Source organism: Python bivittatus, unplaced genomic scaffold, assembly GCF_059951505.1.
Source record: "Python bivittatus isolate LINGU-HERP-01145 unplaced genomic scaffold, Pbiv_v1 ctg000750_np1212, whole genome shotgun sequence".
NCBI classification, from domain to species: Eukaryota; Metazoa; Chordata; class Lepidosauria; order Squamata; family Pythonidae; genus Python; species Python bivittatus.
Window position 1 is genome coordinate 999517 of NW_028277102.1, and position 24650 is coordinate 1024166.

The 24650-nt window shown below is 43.2% G+C and overlaps 1 protein-coding gene across 1 annotated transcript; it reads right to left on the bottom strand.

Annotated features, from left to right (window-relative positions):
* Positions 1-696: 696 nt before the first annotated feature.
* LOC148214104 (complement C2-like) lies at positions 697-23572 on the bottom strand. Its single transcript, XM_088128581.1, is given in 12 exon segments — positions 697-1744; positions 4304-4353; positions 5979-6111; positions 7832-7923; positions 12342-12421; positions 13578-13728; positions 17029-17140; positions 17380-17477; positions 19829-19969; positions 21619-21708; positions 23439-23466; positions 23468-23572. Coding segments are annotated over 12 exon segments (1269 nt in total). The 3' UTR covers positions 697-1555.
* Between the last annotated feature and the right edge of the window lie 1078 nt (positions 23573-24650).

Genomic DNA, 24650 nt, shown 5'->3' on the forward strand with positions numbered 1-24650 from the left:
TAGGTAAAGAGGAGGGAAAGGGGCAACAAGCACAAGGGACATCTTTCATACTTGTAATTTAGCTTCTAAGCTTTTCCTCACTAGCACTTCAGGATACAAGCATGACGTAGCAATTTCTTTTTTCAGTTGGGTCCCCTGAGGTTGCTTTCTTATCATGCCAAGCCCACAAGACAGGTATAAATCATCCTTAGCTGTCCTGGTATCCATTTCCTCTTATTCCAACACCATCCAAAGGCAGCCTTGAGGTGGCTCAAATCTCTTCCTTGGAGGGAAGTTGCGTGATGAAACAACCAGGATCGGAACTGGCAGTGAGGACAACAAATTTCATGCCAGTCTGTTTTTCTGCTGACTCAGGGATGGGTGGAGAGAACTTCTGCTCATAGAAGAAAATACTACTTCCACTCAGTAGAACTTCTACTCAGCGGTGGGGAAAAATGGAAAGCTCTTATTAGAGCTTTATGCCACCATAAAATCATTGCCAACATCTTTCCCTTAACTCCTTGCTGAAACTATATGCAGACATACCACCTCGCTTCACTTGCACCAAGACTAGATCCTGGATGGAAAAAAAAAAATCCATAATGGCTGTATTGGGTTATTTGTTTATTTTTAGAAAGAATTCAGAGACGTCACTGATTAAGAAGAGCATTAAGGTTTTCTGGGACACGTTTCTCTTCATTTTGTGTTGCTTTCTTAAATGATGTCCAAATTTAAAATGGAATGATGATGCTAAACAAGGACATTCACAAATGTGTGTGTGCGTGTGCATGTCAAGATGGCAGCCATGATCACAGAGTCAGAAGACGTGCCCCTCTCCACAGAGGCTGACCTGAACAGGATAGAGAATAGCAAAACCTTCCTGGCACTTCAGAACTTTTGAATTAAAAGCATCCTGTTTCCTGTTTCAGACTTATTTATTGCTTCCTGGGAATTTCTAATGCGTGGCCTCTTAGCATCAGTTCCTGATTCACTGGTTTCCTCAAAGTTCTTTCTCTTCTCATTCAATAGCCACTTTGGAAATGATGAAATACATCATGCTAAGTAATAGTATCATAACCCAAAGAACATATGAAAATAAACTACTTAATGGCACTATATGCAGACAGACATTCTGTCTGGGAAAACAAGAATTGATATTAAGAGTCAGACGCACTACTCCATTGACCATTAGTTTATCTAATAGTAATCCTGCTGCTGCGCTCTGCCAGAAGTAATAATAAACAGGGCAGAAAGAGCAAGGAGAAAGCTTTGGGGGAATGGGATTCACTTTTGAATAAATATTATACAAGGATCTTGGAAGAAGATAAACAGAGGTCACAATATATTGTGAAAGTGATCGCTGGCTTAATTCTATTTTCAGCTGATTGGCATTTTTGCAATGTCTGTGGGAGGAACTCAAGGCTTTGACATGATGAGCTTTGCACCGAATTAGGCCTGGATCCTTCTGCTGAGAATATAAATAGTTGAATCACCAGAGGTCATCAAGGTAATTTTTAGGAAGCATGATTATGGAGATTGCTGGCTTGGCAAATACTGAAAGGGGTTAAGAGTAAGTTCATTGCATGGGAATGAATCTCAGGGATTTGCCCAGATGTTGTCTTAACCAATTCTGCACTTGAAAGAGATTGATATAGAAATCTCGTGGTTTATGTTCTTCACTAGGACGATCTCGTATTATCTCCATGTTGTCATCTTTCTTCTTCTGTGCGCACGGCTCATACGTGCCCCAACTGATCACACCCACCTATCAGGAAAGACAAAGGAATTGTAAATACTAAACTAGATAACCTGGATCTGATCCTGTCAGTCACTAACTGTTGTTATTAATGCTGTTGGCCAAGCTAGATCTCACTATGGTTTTCTTTCAGCTGGGATGGATCTTATCAAGGAAGCTTCCATCTTCAATAGGTACACCCATTGGTGTTCGTTCCTAACCACCATGATGTCAACATGTGCATCATGATATCATATGCAAGTTCCACCCTTCCATTGTGACATCACACCCATGCATGTCCAAGGCAGAGTTCACACTGTGATGTCATAATGAACTGTTCATGACTTGCTCCCCTTGCTTCCCTATGGGTACTTATGAATTGAACGTGTGGTAGTGGAAGTAGGGGCAAAATGACCCTTGCAGAGACTTTTTCATCCCATCTCTCCTCTAAAACATAGCCTATATGATACACAATAGCCTCCTCCAGATACACATTTGCATTTCCTCTCCTAAGAATCCAGTGTTGTGTAGTGGATAAAGTGTTGCACTAGGCCTGTGGTGACTGTAATGAATCACCTATACAATACCTACCTTATTTCTTATTTTTATTCTTATTTCTGCAACCACCGATGTTGGCTGATCATTGTTATTGTAACTTCTGCCTTCCTGACTTACCTTAACTTTAAGCACTGTAAAGCATGAATGGGGGGTGAACGGGAAATGTTTGCGGGAGAATAAAGAAGAGTGAGGTCAAAAAAAGGGAACTGCCCAGAGTTGTTTCAACGAGATGGGCGGTGACAAATTTGATAAATAAATAAATAAATAGTTTTTAAAACCCTGTTTTGAGAAATAAGCTCATAGAGCCATCAAGACCACCCCTCTGCTTAGTGCAAGAATCCAAGTTAGGCAAATCCAATGGAAGGCTGTCTAATCACTGCCTGAACACATCCAGGAAATGGGAGCCTGTTATTTCCATCTCATGGGCTTCACTGTTGAACACTGCTTCCGGCTTATTAGGAGGATTTTTCTAACACTCAGCCTGAAGAATTTTGCCTTTTTTCATGCAAAAACTCTTCTTGCAGCATCTAAAGCTGGAACAAGAGTGCCCATCTGGGAATCCCAGAGAGCCGAATGCCCGTCTTCCAAAGCCAACTTTTGGGAAGATTTTTTCCCTTCTCCCTTCCAAGCCCCTTTCCTTATAACCCCAGAATCCTTGAGGGTCTCTTGAGGCCATCAAGCCATTCTCCTCTTCACTGCAGGAATTTATCTGGAAGTGAATGGCTTGTTCTGCCTCTGCTTGAGGACACTCAATGAAAGGAGCCCTCCCATCTCTCTGGATCACTGAATTTAGGACAGCAGAGAACAGCTTGTGCCTGCCCTGTTAAGACCTGTTTTGCTGCCCATCTGGAAAGCTGAATATCAGAACTAACTCTAGGTTACAAAAAAAAGAGATAACGGGAACACTGAGGTCTCTGAGAGAATGGCTTGTTGTCCATTAGCTAAAGGATTTACTTAAAGTCCTGTCAAGTACAGAGCAGGAAGGTGAGTCCTAAGGAAGATCTAAGCTGACCAACATCAGGAAGTATTTTTGAAGTGTGGATTCACAATGGAAGCTCTGATCTCTTAAGAAGTCCATCATCAAAAGAGAGACAACCTCTTTCACTGTATGAGTGATCACTAGGAAACATGGCTAATAAATAATCACCCCTTTAATAACATTAAATTATATTCACATTTTGCATTGGTCTCATTTTTGGATTATTCCATATCCCACTCTAACAATCCTGCAGTGCAGGACTGATGACAAGACCCAGGTTCTAGTTCATCTCGGACATAAAAACTCATTGAGTGACTGGGCCAGTCCCTTTCTCTCAGCAGGGTTATAAATCTAATAAATAAATAAATAAAACCTCACCCACTCCTTCTAGCAGCAGTGGAGATAAAGTGGGGGTAAAATAAATCTAATGAGAAAACAAAATTATGGCCTATCCCTCCAGCAGCAGTGAGGTTCAAATGCTATCATGGAGATAAAGTGAAAGAGATCCTCACGTATGTGTAATGGTATGTGAGAAAGACTTTGGGTGACTGGGCAAAGAGACACTGCCAAGGGAATGGTCAGATAAGAGACAGCTTAGCCCACAGCTGGATAGCGGGTGGGACAAGAGGCTCAGAAGGGACCCTCCCTAGTTTCTCAGGCTGTAAAGGACACAGGGGAGAATTGTACTTTCAGACTTGCAAGATTTTGTCCATGCAACCTTACAATAAAAGTAGAATTAGCTCATCTGGTTGTGATTTCTATCTGGTTTGCCCCGCGAGGCTGACCGTATATCACCTAATCACCACCACCACCGCCACCACCCTGAAGGTTGCAGGACTCTGGCTAGGTTTACATACTGAACTAAGTTACAACTGTCATGGTCAAGCCACACCACCGTGGCTTGTTCAATAAACCATCAATTTAAAAAATCCTGGCTTAGTGACAGGTAGGATCTGAGGTGTGACTGGGTGGAGCCCAGTTGAAGAGAGCTTTGATCTACTATCTCCAGCTACCGTACATGCCATATTCAAATCCAGTATGAGATTCATTACCTGAAAATGTCTTTCTCTCCTTTCCACAAAGAGTGATCCGCCTGATTCACCTGCAGAAGTGGGAGAAGAAAGGAATTTAAACAGGGGACAAGCTTCACCACCTCCTGCCACCTTCAGGAGGAAAAGTTCAAATGTTGTTTTCACACCTTGCAAAACTGGCCAATGCTTAACTGCTGATTAGATGAACAACAGAAGGAGAAGATCTCTTTCTCTTTCCCAATCAGCGATCCATCTTTACATATAGGGACAGTTAAGATACAGAACTTCTAAACCTACAGACCTAATGTCTTGACTTAATCTGGAAGACAATTTTTATTTTTCACTAGCCTTTGATAGTTCGTTTTTAAAAAAAGAAATGAAAACAGATTATCTCACATAGATTATACTTCTTAGAATTCGTCCCTCTGGGTTAAACATGGTAACTTTGCTCCTACTATTTCATTTGAAATGCCAGTTGATATCCTGTGGTTGATAAAGCCAAATAGCAAAGTAGCTGTAAAGTTTATTCTGGTTATCAAGATGCAAGCTATGTCAACTGGCATCCAGCTGATCCATGGAGGAAGCATTGTGTAATTCCTCCTCCTCCTCATTAATCAATCCACTGCAGGATGAAGGCTATGGACCGTAATCTTCCATGCTGGTCCAGAGTGGGTTGGTAGATACATGTTTTTTGACTTTCCAGGCTAACACTGAGACTGATTACCCCAACATCAACCAGTTAGCTTCTGTGTCTAAGGGAGGACCAGAAGTCATGGTCTTCTGGTTTCTAGTCTAGTGCCCTGAACCATTACACCAAACTGGCCCTCAAAATTTCTACATAGCTGCTAGGAAATGTGCATTATTCCTACACCCATCTGATCCTTTGGGTGTCTGAAACCTACAAGGCACTGAACCAGGCACTCAGCTCATAGCAAGGACTAGAAAGTTTGGAGAGGGAGGGGAAGAGTCATACAAGTGCAAGTTGCCATAATATCAGTGAATAGATTCAGTGTGGTAAGGAAATTCCCTGGACTGAAAGACTTCTGTTATTAGAAAATATTTGCCCAGCTGGGACCAGCCACATGATGCCTCCAATCTCTCTTCCCCCCACTGCTGACCTACCCACCTGGCTCTGCACTGGTTTATTTGAACCTGAGGCAAAGTTGGCTTTTCCATCTGCAATGCTGCAGCTCTGTAGAATCTCTCAGTGGTCCATTATCCCACTGGTGGGTCCTTGTCCCCATCTCTGAGATCACTGGCTATTAGCCTGGATGGCCATGGGACTACTTCCGAAGGCCATCTGCTGGGAGACTAGTGGGCTTCCTTGGGCGGTTGGTGGGCCACTGTGAAAGCACACTGCTGGCTAGATGGGCCAGGGGTCCAATCCAGCTGGGTCCTGCTAGTTCTTCTATCCAAAGTTCAGCATCCTGTTCCTGGCTCCTTTCTTCTGTCTGTTGCGTAACTGAAGGGATCACTGATTGGTTTATGATATTATCAGAACATCCATGAAAATAATCCCAGGTCAGCCTCAAACTATTTGTAAAGGATTGGGGAGTGGAAATGGCGCAAACACTCCTTGTCTAGTGACTCCAACTTGGATAAAATAGCTTTGCCAGAATGTAACCCTGCCTCCTTGACATACACACTTATACACACAATGAGGATATAGTCACACTTCTTTTGCAGGTAAAATAACCTTTGCAAGTGGATGTTTCCAACGACTTATCTTCTCCACTGCACAGGAATATGTCTGTCACCACTTCGACGACATTGGACACATTGGAATATATCATTCCCTTCTGAATAGCTCCAGAAATACACGTGGGACCCTGCAAGAAGCAACAGGTTAACAGATCTGTTGCTGGAATAGCTAGTCAGGCCATTGGATCAAGTGCTCTCCACCTATTCCTGTGTGTGTGGAGCTGTCAAGCTGTTTGGCAGTGCGGAGAAGAGGGTGGCGCTCCCGCTTTACCATGCAACTTGGCCAGAGTGGGTTTAAAATATGTACCCAAATTAAAATGAAATAAAGTAAGATTCAGCTATATGGTTTTCCCAGTGACCTGCTATGAAAGCCAAGTGTTGGATTTTGAAAAAAGCAGAATAGAAAGAGTACTGATGCTTTGAACTTGGTGATGGGAACACTGACTGGAAGACCCAAAGGGCCAGGTTGGGGACAGAGCATCCGTCCATCCATCCATCCATCCATCCATCCATCCATCCATCCATCCATCCATCCATGTGCCTCAGGGCCTTTTCCCACTGCAGGTTCCTCACTAATGATTTATGGCATCTACTAAGATTTTCCTCATTGCTGTAATGATATGTGAGAAAGACCTTGGGAAACAGGGCGAAGAGATGCTGCATGGGGAAAGGTCAGATAAGTGGCAGCATAGCCTGCAACTGGATAGTGGGCAGGGGAAGAGGCTCAAAAGAGACCCCCCCTAATTTCTCTAGGGTAAAGGAGATGGGAGGAGAATTGTGCTTTCAGACTTGCAAGGTTCTGTTAATGTAGCTTTACAATAAAGTAGAATTACTTTATCTGGTCTACCTGTTAAAGCTGACAATTGCTGAGTTCTCCATCCATCCGAGTCAGAGAAAACTGTCAACATAAATGTACTGGCCCCATGGCCCATCCTTTTCTTGCCTGTTCCCAGTCACTATAGACCTCTGCTTCCCTCCAAGGTAACAGCCACAAAGCCTAACACATTTTATTGAATTTGAGGGTGCCTTTCAATGCTGTCAGCTTGAGGAGGGGAAATATGATTTTAAGGACAGTTTAAGTCTGTCTCACAAATAGGCCGGGGATGAAATGAATGCATGTCATGGGGACAGAAAAATGAGATTTCCAGAATATGTTTGTGCCATGGTTAACTGCAAATGGGGAAAGCCCTCAGTTACTATAGCTAATATATGCATTTATATTTGTCTCCATTCCTGTAAACTGTATACCTGGAAGTTATTTGTATAAGGCAAATTTTGTTTACTTTCTCTTTAGCCAGATCTGCATCTGAAAAACCCACAATTCTTGGTTTGGTTTCATAATGAGCTTTAGTGGGATTCAGAAAAAAGGTGAACTTGAACAGAAGAAACTTCTCAGCTTTCTCTCTTGTTGGTTTGTTTCCCGAATAACTTGTGGGTGTGTATGCGTGGCATTTGTACATAGCAATCAGTTGCTTTCATCTGATGAAAAAGGTGGAGCATTCTGATGATAAAGCAACAACCTTTGAGAAGAGAGGCTTTCCCACCACATTTTGGGAGCACCAAAGGCTTCTACTCGTCCCACATGTTGCAAAATCTGGAATACAACTAAGCTTACTGCCCCTGCATGAGTTTTTACATGAGTGCAGCAATATCATCATAAAAATCTGCTTTAAAACTATCTTCAAATTTTCATTTGGGCTGGGACATGGAAGGTATTTTCTAAGGGGTGGGACATGGAAGAACATTCGCCCATCCCTCTCCTTTCAGATACATTTCCACCTTCATTTTCTTCTCCCCTTTCAGATACTTATTACCCAGAATCCCATGAGTAGGGAACCAAACACTTACACTTGTTTTGGTCTTGATCTGCACATTCATTCTCTCGTGATCCAAGGATACGAACTGGGCAGGCACCTTCTCAAAACTCAATAGCTCCAGCTCTGTGAAGCACAAAGAGACATATAATTATGGGTTTGGATAGAAGAATGTCTGGGCTCAGGCACCTAGTAGGTTACAGCAAGAAAGATGATCTAGAATTGGATACCTCTTGCATACATCTAGAGAATAAGGCACCCAGGATCCAAGAAAAAGTAATCAAACCTATCATCATCATGGTCTGAAATGTGTTAACACTCAACCAGCTTTTAATTCAGCTATGAAAGATTTTTCATGATAGTGAAATCTTGTGTGCTAAATGTGAGAGATGTGAGGCTGAGAAATAAGCGAGAGGATCGCTAGACAATTGTGGTGTATCCGCTAAGCAATACCCAGTCCAGGTTGCTGAAAGTCCTGGGAGAAGACATTCAAAACTTTCAAGGAACTTCTCTGCGTTAATGAATTCACCAATAAAAGAGGGTTGGAGATATCTATCACTGTTTCCAAGATTCAGTACTTTATGTCTGATTCTTGAGTTAAAATTTCTTATTGAAGTCTGAGTCATTCTTGTTTCCTTGATCATGCCCTGCTGTAAATGGAGCAGTTGGGGTAATGAACAGGATTCTGGCATGCTAGCTAGTTAATCCCCTTATCCTGATCAAGTGGAAGATTCAACTTTTGATACTTTGCTACATCAAAAACTCCATGCAAACAGAAGTCAGCATGGTGGATAAAAAGATAAAGTTTGAATGCTCTCTTAAATGTGCCCAATGTTTGTTTCCAAGGAACTGTTGACTCAGAGGAGCATAGGTGTCTGGCAGAGATGGGGACAAATGTAGAGGATGATCTTAATGGAGGATGACCTCCACGGAGATATGCGAGGTCCATTACCAAACCAATGAGGGGAAAACATATGGAGAAGGTTCTAATGGTGGGAAAGGTGGAAAGATAGAGAAGAGGACAACCAGCAACAAGGTGGATGGACTCCGTTACGGTGGCAATGGATGGACTGTTGATGGAAGACCTCAGGGAACAGGCTGGGGACAGATCATCCTGGAGAAAATCTATGTATGAAGTCAGTAAGAGTCAACGGTGATTTGAAGACATATCATCATCATCATCATCATCATCATCATCATCATCATCATCATCATCATCATCAGTCATTTTTCACAGTACAACTTGAGGGGGTTCTTTTGTCTCTACTCTGTCGATGGGATCATTTGTAGAAGCGTTGGGTAGCCTTGAGCACCTTTCAACATTTTTAAGAACAGCTAAAAGCAACACTTCTCAGGCACTGTGGGAAATTTAAGACCATGACTTGTAGTCACTGGAGTCATAATTAATATATAACATAACATAACATAACATAACATAACATAACATAACATAACATAACATAACAGTATAATCATACCATACCATACCATACCATACCATACCATACCATACCATACCATACCATACCATACCATACCATACCATACCATAAATTAAATTAAATTAATTAAATTAAATTAAATTAAATTAAATTAAATTTGTATGCCACCTGACTCTCAATACTAGCATCCTGCTTCAATATACATGAATCTCAGCTGGGTGCCAATTCTGAACCCTGAAGGAAAATGCTAGTTTTGTAGGCTTATCCCTTTAAAACATTTTTTCTCCAACTAGAACACAGCAGGAAAAAGCCTTTGATCCCTACAGGCCATTTTTTAAAAAAATCACTCATTAAAACATTATTTAGGAAGGAACATATTTCTCATCTATCCTCCATCGTACCAGACGGTTTTCATTGGGTAACTTCTGAGTAAATCCTGTTACCCTGGGTAACTTTTATCCATTTCTCACATTCTCCCTTTAATACCTCCTCCTGCCACCTGTCCCCGAACAAAAAAAACCCAAACGCTTTTGTCTTTCCTGCATGAAGAAAGTAAGAAACATGATACAAGAAAGTAAGCAGCAGATTTTCATTTTCTGCCCTCAGAAAACGGAAGGGAGAAAGGCAGCTAGAGCGGAACAATTTCCCCTTTTGAAGAAACAACTTGTTCTTCTGAAGAACTGGCTCTGATGCAAGATTTGGTTTTGATTAAAAAATCACTGTTCTAATGAAACTGGTCGGGTTGCTTGTAAGGCTAACAAGACCCATGTGCTCAGTGTGTGTGATTTCTCTACAATATTTGTCCTGAACAATTTCTTCATCCTTCCTCTGAAATAACAAGTGTTTTAACCTCAGAGCTTGGGTTTCTTACTGTTCCTGTTTAACATCTGCGTGAAACCGCTGGGTGAGGTCTTTCGGTGGCATAGGGTGCGGTATCATCCGTATATGGGTGATATTCAGTTATGTATCTTCACCTTTGGCCGGGCAGGTCATACTATTCAGGCATTGACCCAATGCCTGGAGGCTGTGAGGATCTGGCTGTGAAACCAGCTCTAACTCAACCCTAGCAAGATGGGTTCATGAGTCACAGCTGGTTGGGGAATCAAAAGGGATCGGAGCTGGATGGCAAACCAGCTCCAATTCAACCTTAGCAAGATGGAATGGACCTGGGTTTTGGCCCCCTTGGAACTGGAAAGGTGTCATATTTGACTCTTGATGGGTAGCCCGCCCCTGGACAGTGCTGGTCTGCTGTGGAACATCTTCCCTCCGAGATCTGGCAGGTCTCTATTCTTCTAGCCTTCAAGCGTTAGAATAGGAGGAAGCTAGAAGCAGAGGATGAGATGGTTAGATAGCATCACTGAAGCAATGAGCATGAAACTGAGCAAACTCAGCGAGGCAGCGAGGGACAGGAAGGCCTGGCGCGATGGGGTTCATGGGGTCACAAAGAGTTGGACACGACTTAACGACTGAACAACAACAACAAAAAGCCAGTGACTGTGGTTGTTTATATATTAGGGAGTGTTGGTTTAGGGTCCCTGAGTTGTTTCTTGGATGCTGGTTTTGAAGGTTTCTTTAACATTCCTATTGTTTTTGGTGTGAGCCACCCGGAGTTATGGCATATAAGATGGGCAGTCATCTAAATCTCATAAACAAACAAACAAACAAACAAATAAATGCTCCCTAATATGCACGCTCTTTTTAAAATGCACTTGAACTTTTTTGCACCTTTTGCAAATATTATTTCATGCAGATTGAAGAACTCATGCTAGCAGACTGTTTGCTGTTACTTAGAGATGGGAAACCAGTGCATTGGAATAAGAACTTATTTAATTTCAATGTTCAAATGAACAAAGAAAGTGAAACTTGGCTATCTGCAATTTGCAGGTTTCTATGGGACAATCAGAGCAAAAGGACACACGTTCATGAGAATGATGCACGGAAATAATGAACTGAGAAGAAATAGTTTTGCAAAACCCGTGCCTGTTTCACAAAATTGCAACCCAAACCTGCATATTTGGGGAACTATTCCCAAAAGCACATGGCAAATGAGTGCACGTATTAAAAAAATAAAAAGCAAGCATAACACGCCAAATGTGACAGATTTGCAAAAATTGAGAAACGGAGAGGAACTGATACTAATAGATTTCCAAAAAGGGAAGGAATGATAGTGGCAGTTTTGTAAAAGTGAGGAACTGATATTGACAGAACAGCCCAGCTCTAGTTCCTAACGCAGGGTGTCCCTGGGAGGAATGTCAAAAAGGCAACATAGTGGCCTTCACAACGCAGTAGAAGCCCTGCCTCTTTTTATATATGGCGCACGTGATAAAAAACAGGCTTCAGTTGCACAGTTGCAGCCGCCATCTTGAAGCCCTTGATGCCCCCACCCTGGATGTCCTTGCTGCCTTCGTATCATCAACGTGAGAAATATTTCCACCAAGGAAGAGAAATCTTCCCTCACCACTTGTTTATTCTTTTGGAGAAAGGCAACACACTTGAAAAATAACTCCCAACCTTGTTGTGTTACCTCCACATCGTGAAGATTTTCCACATGCAGTAGAATGAACCCTCTACAGTAGTAAGGCGGGGTTGTACCACCTTCACAGGACGGAGAGATACTATCGTTGACGGCTCCCCCAACTATTGAACTTCACAGAAAGTAAAATCCCCACACATTTGGGAGAAAAACTGTAGCCATCCACTCACTCCAATAGTGCTATTCTACCAAATACAGCAGTGTTGTTTCAATGTAGGGATTCTGAGCATCCCATTATCGCATGCAATGCAATCAATACACATTCAATATCTGTATACCGTATACCACCCAGTGTCACAATGGCTTGTAACTTTAATAAAATAAATAAAAATGATGATGATGGCAACGATGATGATGGTGTCTATCTTGTCCTCCAGCAGCTCAAAGTAGCAGAGATAACACTTTCTCCTCCAACTTTGTCCCCACTGCAACAGCCGTACGAGATAGGCTGAGCTAAGTCTAGTTTCATGGGTTGGATGTGAACCAACATCTTGGTCACTATACCACACTGGCTCAGCAAGGGTCTAATGGAGCTCAGTGCAAGGTCTGGAGAAGCCTGGTGTCCTTACCATGATCTCTGCATGTCATCGTCCCGGGCTTCTTCTTCAAGGCTCTGTTGGCGCCTTCGGTGCAAGGGAGGCAGATTGGCCTAGAAAGAAAAGATGGATCTGTTTAATTCAATTACCATTAGGAGAAATCCAGGGGGTGTCAGTAAGCAGGGTGGGTGACGAGAGAAATGAGGGAGGACAGGGTGGTAATTTGAGTTGGGTAGGGCCAGCTGATGAGATGGTTAGATAGCATCACTGAAGCAATGAGCATGAAACTGAGCAAACTCAGGGAGGCAGTGAAGGACCAGAAGGCCTGGCGCAATATGGTTCATGGGGTCACGGAGAGTCGGACACGACTTAACGACTAAACAACAACAACAAGGGCCAGCTGGAATTTTCCAACTTTTTTGGCCTTGAAGTCAGATGGGTTCTAGATCTTCTGTTTGTTATAACTCAGTTAAGCCCGTGTCATGGTTCTTGCTACCGTTTCTGTGTCAAAATGGCTAGAAATTATTTTCAGCAATTGGGCCAGAAAAATTCCAAGCTGTAGTCAAAGGGGGTTCTTTGGACCACAAAGGAGTGTGGCCAGATGGCCCTTGACTGGCCACACTTGTTGTTTGGGATACAGAATCCACAGTGCTCACCACCAAAGCCGGTACCTGTTTGTTTATTTACTTAAAAAATTAAAAAGGGCTTTCTCTGCCTTTCTGCCAGCACAGGCAATACAGAGAAAAATTGTAATTAAAACAGCAGCATGTCAGTAATAAACAATCAACATGAGAACACAAGCATTCACTATAATAAACATAGAGAGTCAAGAGGTCACAAAAATATTAAGCCTCATTCATCATTCATCACCCTCGCTTAGCGACTGCCTCATATAATGACTGTTTGCAATTACGAAAGAGATGAAAAAATAACTTTGCAGCCAGTCCTCGCCCTGATGACCTTTGCAGGCTTGTAGAGCAAAGGAAAGCTGAAGTAAGATCATAAGTACAGTTGCAGTTTCATTTAGTGACTGCTTTGCTTAATGACCAAGTTGCCGGTCCCAATGGTGGTTGCTAAATGAGGACTACCTGTAACAGCATGATGCAAAGGAGCTTCCAGTGGAAGACCCTGCCTTGGCAGACAAAACAGAACTGGATTCCTTTAACAAGGCTTCAGTTGGGATGTGCAAACAGCATAATCAGTGTCAATCAACAAATGGTTCAGAACATGCCAGATGAGCTTTAGGACCCTGGCAAAGAGACGCGATACCTGATTCGCCCCCCAAACGATACAGGTTTCTCCAGTTCAACGAGGGAGATATCATAGTCATAGAATTCTTGGATGCCCTGGGCTGACTTAGCCCGAATGTTGTATAATTCATGGTCAATCCGCCTCTTTATCCGCAGCCTGGTTTGTCCTCCTGCGAAGGGGAGAAAGAATAAGTGATCTTCCGCATACCTTTTCTCCGGTAAAACACTGCATTGCTTTCAGGAAGAACTGCCTCACTCTTTTCCTGCCATTTCTGGAGCTGATGAGAAGACAGCCAGCATCAAACTCTCAGGGGCCCAGCTGGTCACCAAGATATCTCAACCTTTTTCGTAGGAGGAAGATGGATGGATGAACTACAGGTCCTTGCTTTGCGTGCCCTAGATGCAAGACTCATATTCCTTGTAAGGAATGTCATTTAACAAAACGGAAAAAACCTTTTGGCTGGGGGCCCCAAGATGGACTCTTCACTGCAATGCAATCAATTTATACTGATCTGAGGGCCAAGTCCTACATTCCAATTAATGCAGTTGTACTTCAGTTGCTCTGTGTCCATCTTTTGCCTCCCGCCCCTTTGGTGAAGCAGAGCAGAGGTCCCAGACTTTGACTATTAGTGAGAAAATATCAACCTTGATTTTCCACCCTGACCTCATCCTCTACATGTACATGTCCTTGGGTGAACGGTATGGTATTTTATTAAGAAATCATGGTTATTCAAATGATGGTTTAATGGAATATGTGAACCAGGTCTTTGGCTGTACCCTACAGTATCACATCATCTCAGGTGGAAGAACCCTATGTGGGAGGACTAAAATGGCGCTCTGTGCATGCTTGCTAACTGAGCTTTCTAGCTGAGATGTCACGTGAACAAACTGCTTATGATAGCGAAATGCTTTCAGCTACGACTTTTCTTTTCCATTCGCGCTACCTCCATCCCAGAATTATACACAGAGTCCAGATTGATTTTCCAAATCAGTGTTTTCCCAACAATCTGTTCACGAGGGAAAAACAGAATAGCTCTGGAATGCTTTGTGACTGAGAGCCCTCAATCTGGAAATGCCTTGCATCTGCAGGGGAAAAAAAAATCCATCCAAGATCTGCTGGCTGTTCTGCTCTGTTGGAAGGGATCTTGGGGTCATTTCGCGAGCCTCCTTTTTTCTGCTTTTTTCTGTGCTAGAGCATTTCAGAGAGACGGCCACCACTTGTCCTTTGAGATTGGTTGGGTTAAGAAGCTGGAAGGTTCTAGGAATGCTACTTTATCCTTGTCAGACATAATAACTGAATCTTGAAAACCTCTGCCATTTCTTAAATCAAACACAGTCATGGTGGAGTTCTTCTGAGTCACCTTCTCATGCCTCCCCTTTCCCCAGGACTGAGTTGCCTTTCATTTTTTCCCTTAATGGCTCTTGCGTGATCTCCCCCTTGTTCCACCACCCGAACAAAAGAGAATAAAACGGAGGGCAGCCACTGAAGTACGGACTGTAGACATCCTGAAGAAAACAAATACGTTCCACAGGATTTCATCATTAATCCCTTGCCCAATGGAACAGGAAACAATACACCAGATTGAAAGCGTGGGAGCGTTGCTGAATGAGACAGGGAGGTGAGTAAACATCCAGGTGGACTTTGCCACAAGGAAGCAGCTACTGAATACCTCTGCAATGTCCATTCCCTCCTTCTCTTGGCCTGCAACCACTTTCCGCGGGTTCGAGGGCTGCACTGGGCTTTGCGCGATGAGGTGCATTAGAAAAGTAGGCGGGGCCAGGATTCTGGTGGTTTTAAGGGGTAAAATGGGCTTTAAGGCTTGAACGGAATCTCCTGACTCTTTAAAAAACGCACCAAAAAAAGGGGGGGGGGTGGAATAGTTGATCCTATCTACCCTGGGAAGGTTCCATAGCCCATAGAATAGATGACAGGAGGCTGAATGTGATGCACGGGCTACATTTTTTAAACCCCTGCCTTGGTAAAACTAACAACAAACCCATGATCATGTCTACACACAGTAGATAGTTCCAGAAATTCAGTGGGACCAGGACATTTTGCTGCCTGGAAAAAAGAGGGCGCACCCACAACCCCTAACCTCACTTGACTTACAGAACCCAACCAGAATTTACGTTAACACTGACTACCGCAGGTGATCCAGCTATCGTACAAGGACTGCCCAACACCCTGATTTTCGTGCCCCGAGGCCTCAATCCAGTTGCATCACTGAATTTCAGCACTGCAGTTAGGAAACATCAGCAGGGTGATTTCCTAACATGTTCATGTATAAAACCCATGAAGACTTTAGGATATGTTCCCAAATATGCTAAATAGAGTTTTGAAAAAAGAGAACCAAACTGTGCCAGAAAAGACCGCACCCAACAGCCAATTGTTCTGGTTCTGCCCACACTGGTGCTGTAGTTCTGCCCCACCTGGTCTGGCCAGCAGCCTCTTCCCACCCCAAAACATTAAGTGCAGCTTCCAGACTCCAAAGCTGCTCACCCCTGTGCACTTTCTCTTTCTTTCTCCAATGCACTTTTCTTTCTCCAATGCACTGGCAGGTAGCAGGTCAGCTTTGGAAGACATGTTGCTTTACCTACTAACTCTGTCTTCCAAGGTAGATGAAGCCAGGGGAGATTCAAAACAAATACAGGTAGTCCTCAACTTACGACCATTCATTTAATGACCATTCAAAGTTATGACAGCACTGAAAAGTGACTTACAACCAGTCCTTGCACTTATGACCACCACAGCATCCCTGCAGTCACATGATCAAAATTCGGGTGCTTGACAACCAGCGTGTCTTTATGACAGTTGCCGCATCCTGAGGGTCACATGATCGCCATTTGTGACCTTTTCAGGGGACTTCTGACAAGCAAAGTCAATGGGGGAAGCTGGATTCACTTAATGACTGTGTGATTCACTTAACGACCATGGCAAAAAGGTTCTAAAATTGGGCATCTCACTTAATGACCATACTACTTAGCGACGGAAGTGCCAGTCCCAACTGTGGTCATAAGATGAAGACTACCTGTAGTCAAGGGCCACTACTGTTCCATCATACACAGCTTCTTGCTCCACCTATGGTTAGGCTTGGCCCTAAGCCTCTGTCTATAATCAAGCATCAAGCAAACATCACTGAAGCAGGACTACATCTTTTTTTGTTTCCTCCCTCCGACCCTCTGGCTCTTCCTTCTGTTATTTCTTCTTAGTTAAATTCTAGAGTGTTATTTCGTTAGGGTTTTCTTGTTCTCTGGAAAGGCCCCAGATATGTTGAGGGCGCAGCATACAAATCATGCTGGAGTCCAATATTTCATAGTTGCATGGAATGGATGTTTTCGAAATTCTGTTCCCAGCTAAACGCAGGAAAGCAATGCCTCAGAATCACTAAAGAAGGGAAGACCCCAGAACTATGCTGGAACCAAGAACCATGATAGAATGCATGTTTGGTTTTTTCCCCATAGCATCTTACCCAGAACCAGCGTCCAACTAGATATGTCATTCAGGTTGTTGAAGCAGTGAGCAGCTGTTAGAACCCAGGTGTCTGAAACCAAGGCGCCTCGGCAAGAAGAATCCGCACGATGCTAGAGCAAAAATTAGTTCAATGTAAGGTTAACATCCCAGAATTGTGCTGTAGGTCAGCCTTCCTTGATCTGGGGGCCCTTCAGATTCCCGTCCTTACCCATCCAACGGGACCAATTATCTGGGGTAAAGCTAGTTAACCTCGGGGGGCCACACTCCTGTAAGCCCCTACAGAAATCTGGGAAGAGGAAAGAGATCACAATGGCTTGGGGGGCAGCGATGGAGAATCCCCTGTACTCACTGTGTTTTGCAGAAGCACGTGCCACGGGCTCTTCTGATCCCATCTTGCGCTGTCAGAGTAGTTTGCCAAACCACATATGTCCTCCAAATCTCTGGGGTCTAAGATTAGGTTAGAAAATTAACAAATCTGGGGGAAAACTGATGATCATCAGTCGTGACATTTTCCACCCTGGGTTGTATCCTTTCTACACAGATGTTCAAGCTCTACATCGCCTATCACTTTTTCAGCACACCAACACAATGTGCCTTCCGTCCCAAGGCCCCCATTGACTTGGTTTAGTGACAAAATTTCTCACTTTTTTTTTTAGATTTTTTTATACCGCCTTTATTATTTTTATAAACAACCCAAGCCGGTGAACGTACCAAATACTCCTTCCTCCTCCTCTTTACCCCACAACAACAACCCTGTGAGGTGAGTTGGGCTGAGGGAGAGTGACTGGCCCAAAGTCACCCAGCTGGCTTTCGTGCCCAAGGCAGGACACATTACCAGAAATGAGGTTCGGAGATTAGCTTCGGCATGTGGAAAATCAACCTGTGTATGTCAACATTTTACTCTGTGTGTGTGTGTGTTTGTGTGCGCCTTTGAGACAGTGTTGGCTCCTGGCGACTGCCTGGACAAGTCCCTGCAGTTTTCTTGGCAAGATTTTCAGAAGTGGCTTGCTATGGCCTTCTTCCTACGGTTGAGGGCACCCAGTTGGCTTTGTGCCCAAGGCGGGACTAGATCTCAAAGACTCACAATGTCTAGCCTGGTGCCTTCAACACTACACCAAACTGGCTCTCTTATTTCCAGCACTGCAAAAAGCAGTTGTCATTTCTATTTCATTCTGAATCTTATTACCTGCTTTGCATAAATAAAATGTTCCAAAATAGGGAAACAAACAATTGAACCAATTGAACCACCTACAACTGAACAAATTCATTCATTCATTCATTCATTCATTCATTCATTCATTCATTCATTCTCATATATATATTCATTCTTCCTTATATTAATTAATTATTCATTCTTCCTTATATTAAATTAAATAAATAAATAAATAAATAAATAAATAAGGGAGAAGTGATGCAGGAAGGGCTGGTCACATACAGGCTGGAATATCTACTTTGCAGGGGCCTCTTCCCCCAGAAATTCTTCCATCACTGGCCAATCCATCGCTCTACCCTACCCTAACCTTAACCTTAACCCAGAGAGATGGCCCAGCCATTTCATTGCCCAACGATGTCATGACCACCGCCTCAGAAGGTAATGCAAGCCAAGAGTTCTAGTGAAATGATATCCCGCCCCCACCCGAAAATTTCTGTGCAGAATCCAGATGAAAACACAGAAGCAAAATGGTGGGAAAGAGTCCACCCATGTTGCTTTGCCTCTCTGGTTACAAAACATGTATCTTCATGAACATTGACGTGTTAACAGCCTGTCATTTCTAACACGTGGTTTGTAGACCAAAAACGTTATGGAGAGAAATGTTTGAAAGGCCCTAGAACCCTTTGTCCTGAAACACACACCCAAGATGATAAAAGCCTACAGGATGAATGCTGCTCAGTGGAAGGTGGCGAGACTTGTGTCCTTTCATTTGCACAGTTGGCCCAGCATGCCAATTGTGATCCTTCTTGAGCCAAGAACAGTTATCCACACTTTGGTTACAACCCATCCTGACTACTGCCATGCATTTTACATGGGGCTACCCTCTAAAGTGTCCTGAAATTGTGGAGTCCTTGGTGCTCTCTGTTTGCTTGCAGATGTTTCATTACCCACCTCACTCGCACTGATGATGCTACCTAGTCAGGTAATGAAATGTCTACAAGCAAACAGCCAAGCTCAGAGAGCACCAAGGACTCCACAGTTCGACCCTGAACTACAGATATTCCCTTCTAGTGTCCTGAAACTGCAACAGCTGCAGAACATAGCAGCCAGGCTGCTGACGGGTGCAAGATACAAGGATCATGTGGGGCTGTCCTGAAGGATCTGCATCGGCCTCCTGTATGTCATTTAACCATCGAAGCCCTAGATGGCTTAGAGGCAGGTTATCTATGAGACTGCTCTCCTGCTACCAACCTGAGTCACTTTGTGTGAGATGGGTGGCTATAGAAATGCGATATATAATCTAACCAACAAACAAACCTCCCCAGGAGAGGCCCTTCTGAAGATGCTTTCTTAGTAATGTTGTGAGTCAAACTGAGTGTATATTTGTCATTTTCTCTAGGTATGCCAACTGAAGGAATACAAAAATTGTTGCAAAGCCCCTTGGGTTTCTGTGAGAGCTTCACACCTAGGATATTTCAGCAGCTGCTTTGAAATGCAGGAACCCAGAACAAGGGTCCTTTGTTTGGTGTCAAGCTCCCACCGATGGCACAAGAAGCAAGCTGAACCTTGGGCAGATGTATCAACCCCTTGCCCCTTTTCCCCTTGCCCGCCCCCCCATCCCTGGTGAAGGAGAGATCCTACACACCCAGCACATCTTCAAAAGCTTTCCTGAGTTCCTGTGGATTTTCCATCACAAAGACATGCCGTTCCCCTGTCTTCTTGGATGCAATCTCATTCATGGCACTCCAGTCCACTTCAAGGTTTCCAATGCCAAAAACATAGATATCTGAATGAAACAACAACAGGACATGTTTTCACAGGACAGCCTGGAAGGGAAGATGGGACAGTCCCCAAATCTGATCAACAGGGGTTCTTTCAGATTCATTAAGCCGGTTAATTAGCAGCGAAATGCAAGAATGAACGGGTCGGATGCATTAAAAGCCGTAGGAAATAAGAAAATAAGAACTTAACCTTTTAGAATTCATTTTGAGGGAAATTAAGCAGATGGGGAAGATTTCCAGCAAACATGAGAGGAACACAGCTGGGTTTTTTATACTGTGTTCTATGAACCCTGAGAAGGTTTGCAGTGACCTAGAATTTTATTACCATTTCTCTGCGGGTTGCCCAGGAAAATACCTTAACTGAAATTACTTTTCCTGGAGAGATGCAGGAGCAAATATATTTTCTATTTTCAATTATTTCTGCATGAGATACTAGCATGACTTTTTAAAATTTGCTCCTGCGGCTTTCCAGCAGCACCTTTTTCAACGGCTCTCTTTCTAGTGTGTTAATCATGGATGAGCTGCTAAATTTCCTACTTCCATATCGGCACGAACTGGCAGCACATCTCCTGGGTTTTAGACAGGAGTTGCCCCTAATCTTACATCTCCTGGGAGCATTTGTAAGGAAGCCATGTCCTGGACAGCCTTCCCCAAATGTTCCCTGAAATGGAAGTGGTGCTTCACGTGAAGCCTGATCTCAGCTCTTCATGATGACCCTTGGATTTTGCGAGAGATTGAGACAGCAGAGGTGGGGAAAAGAAGTTTGGTTTATCTAGAAGAAGCCATTCAGAAGAAGCAATGCAATCCAGATGTGAGAGACAACCTGGGAAAAAAGGAGAAAAAATGACTTCTTCTATATTGATCGTATTGAGTGATCATATTTATTATCGATCATATTTATATAGCTGCCCATCTCACAAAAGAGTGATTCTGGGTGGCGTACAACGCTCAATTAAAAACCCATAAATACATATAAAACAATCATTAAAACTATAAAAACGATAAGAAACACATAAAAGAGGAGAGTTCTCTATTAACTATATTAACTGTAGTAAGGGAGCTATTGCAAAATCTCCCCGGTCCCCTGGGAGCCCCAGGCCTGGTCACAAGTTTTGAGGGACTTGCAGAACGTTGAGAGGGATGGAGCTAATCTCACTTCCTGGGGGAGAAGATTCCACAAGGTGGGTACCATGGCAGACAAGGCCCATCTCCTGGGACCTGCCAAATGGAATTCCCTGACAGGCGGGACCCACAGCATGCCTTCTCTGGCAGACCTGATGGGATAGGCAGATGTAATTGGGGAGTGGTGGTCCCTCAAATAACCCAGCCCCATGCCATGAAGGACTTTAAAGATCAAAACCAGCACCTTGAATTGGACCCAGAAGCAGACTGCCAATCAAAAATGATTTCTTGAGGATCTTCATAACAATCAGAGAAAATCAAGTCTTGTGGCTTCATAAAACAAACCCATTTATTTTGCATCATGTCGTTGACTCTAGTCCACAACAGCTAAGCTACTGTATACTATGATAGGTTTTCAGTTGAGCAGTAGTTTGGTCTGCTTTAGGAAAACAAGACTCTTGAGGGGGCTCTCGCTGTCACAAAATAGTCCAATGATTCTCTTGAAAAATCAAGCATGATTTTCTTGACTCACCGAGATAATCTTTTCGGTTTGCTCTCACATTCACAAGGTCTTCTATCTGGCGCACTGCAGTTTTGGGAGAACCTCCAAGATTGGATTTCCCTTAAGACAACAAAAAGGTTAGAAGACAAAATCGGAGAGCAATTCCCAGCTCATGTGCTAAGGCAAAACAAGTGGGGCAAGAGGAACAATTTGTGGAAAATTCAGAGATGATCATACTGAACTGGTATGCATGTTCTTAAATGAAAAAACAAACATGCAAGTTAAGGAAAATGGAGACATGGCATAATTCCTGGGCAGCATGGAGATCATAATCAGGCAGGCCTCTGACTATGTTAAAAACAAGTGGTACGGGAACTTTTTAAAATCCATTTGATCTATAGGCTGGAGCTTGGCTCTGAAAACACATGGCAGCCTTGCTTTATACCAAGTCAGACTAGTTCTCCATCTGGTGGAAGCTTTCAAGGCCACAAGATGTTTCCATCACGTTCCCAGGTGGTCAAAAGAGGGGATCAAGAGAGGGATGGTCAAAAGAGCTCCTCTTAGAACAGGAGGGGGGAACTTTCTGTAGTCAAGGACTGCACTCCAAAAAATGGGTCCTGCTGATGTAACTTTCCCTTTCTGTCACATTAAAATACACGCACACAAACACACACATAAAAACTTGGCAGCAATTTTTGAAAGTTTTCTGCAAGGGGGCAAAGCTTTGGGGAAGGACAGGTGGGGTACCACATCTTATATTAATTCTGAATTTATGAGGATCTAGTTCTCCCCCACCCACCCAAAAAAGCTTGGGTGACTGGAAGAGAATCAGAAAAATGGACTGTCCTCCTCATCTACTATTCCTCAACAGAGTCCAACCCTCACCCTCATCCTCCTTTAAGCTTCTCTTTCCCCTTGCCATGGTTCCCATGTAGCTAAGCTGCAACAACAATGGGAAGAAAAGAGGTGGATTTTCTCTTTTCTCTGACATCCTGGTCTCTCTCATATTGGTAACCCACTGAATCAGTCATGGATATCCAGTGGTTTACAGTAATAGAAAACGTCATACAAGTGGGGGGGGGGGAAACCATAAATAATTAAAACATCCATAGTAAAGACATATAAAATAAGTTCACCTGATTCCAGTGGAACCCATGATCCCCAATATAAGCCAACCAAATTAAAATAACATCAATTGCTAAAAGTTCATAGTCTTCAACACTAAGTTTGGCAATTCTGGGAGAGCGAGGGGGATGGAAGAAATAGTGTTGCTCAAGGGCTTCAGAAATTACAGAGCGAACTACATCTTCCTCTTCCACATCCACTCAGATGGTTTAGCAATCCCACACACTATAGCACATGGCACGAGGACAAATTCTGATTCTCCCAAGGTTTCTCCTGGGAATCCACGGATGGCTTGCCTTCACTGCTGCTTTTGCTGTTGGAATTATTTTAGTGGTGGCTGGAACAACTTCTTTGTGGGAAGAATGATGGAGACAGGAAAGCCACCAAAGTTCATTATCAAGTCCAAGACCGTTGGTTGTATCTCGATTCCTACTAGATGCTGGGGACTGAATGTGGATATATATTTCTTCATTCAATGCATGTACTTCAGTCACTGAATTAGGGCCCTACCTCCCTTTGACTGCCTGCAATTATCAAGGTAGAGAGTCCTTTATCATACCGCAATGTCTTCTATCAAGCAGCACAAGGAAGCCTCGTGCCTAGAGATTATCTACCTTATCCTAAGTCAACAATGCCGCTTACAACAGCGCTGGCTAGATGGTAAATGGTCTCTCCCCAGCCCCCAGCCCCCCAAAAGGACTTTCAATCTCCCCATTTCTCCTCACCATCTGTGAGCAGAATGGTGGCGTGGCTAGACTTTGCTCCACTGGTCTTTGGAAACGGCTTCTTCGTTAATCATCATCCAGTAAACAGAAGTAAGGGCTGCGTGAATGTTGGTTCCAGTTTCGCATTGCCGCATCTGCAAAAAGGGTTCAATAGTCTTGAGAGTTCTTTCTTTTTTAACCACATTTTCTCTAAGGTGTGGAGATACTTTAAAATATAAATGCAGAATACAAAACGACAATATCCCAGCACAATGCAGGAGGCAGTAAGCGGGAACTACAATCGATAGCATTCCCCAGGGCTTTGTTGATTTCTTCTATTCATATATGAAAAGAGTGGAGGAATGCTATCCTTGGGCATGGATGAATAAGAGTGCTGCCATAGATTTCATTAAGCATCTAGACCATCACACTTTGCAGTGGGGTGAATGCTGCACAGGAAAAAAATCGGGCTCATCTTTTCATATGCAAAAATCCTCAAAGCAAACCAACCAGTTTGGTCCAGCAGGATGGATACACTCTGGATCCCATTAGTTGAAGAACATCACCTTGCAGGACCCCGGAAACACACCTTCTCTGCTGCGATTGCTGTCCTCTGGAATGATCTCCCCCGTCCCGAGATTTGTGGGGCTCCCTCCCTTTCGTTGTTTGGGAAATTGTAGAAGACCTGGTTGTTCTCCCAAGCCTTGGGGACAGGGGGATTGTGGGGCCCCCTTTTGATTGTACTTTGTTTTCTTTCGGCTTGGTTTAATTTGTTTTTGTTTTTATATTTTGCTCTTCTGCTTTGTGGAATTGTTCTTGTTATAAATTGGTAAGGTAAGGTAAGGTAAGGTAAGGTAAGGTAAGGTAAGGTAAGGTAAGGTATGAAAATAAAATAAAATAAAATAAAATAAAATAAAATAAAATAAAATAAAATAAAATAAAACAAAACAAAATAGAAAACTATGCTTCTGACTGTGTGGAAACAGCAGTACTCTGGTTATATTTTACTAAAGTGCTCAGAGACGGTAGATTTGCATTTTAAAGACTTGCACTGCAGAGATTTATCCATCAATGATAAGTGGATTCATTTCAAAGAATGAAAATCTGGTAATATATATTTAAAGAAAAGATTCAGGTGCCCTTTACGTTAATGGTTTAGTAAATTAGGGGAAGATAACTTACATATCTCTGTAGGCTAGGAGACGTTGTAAACAGCTATGCCATTTTCTGTGG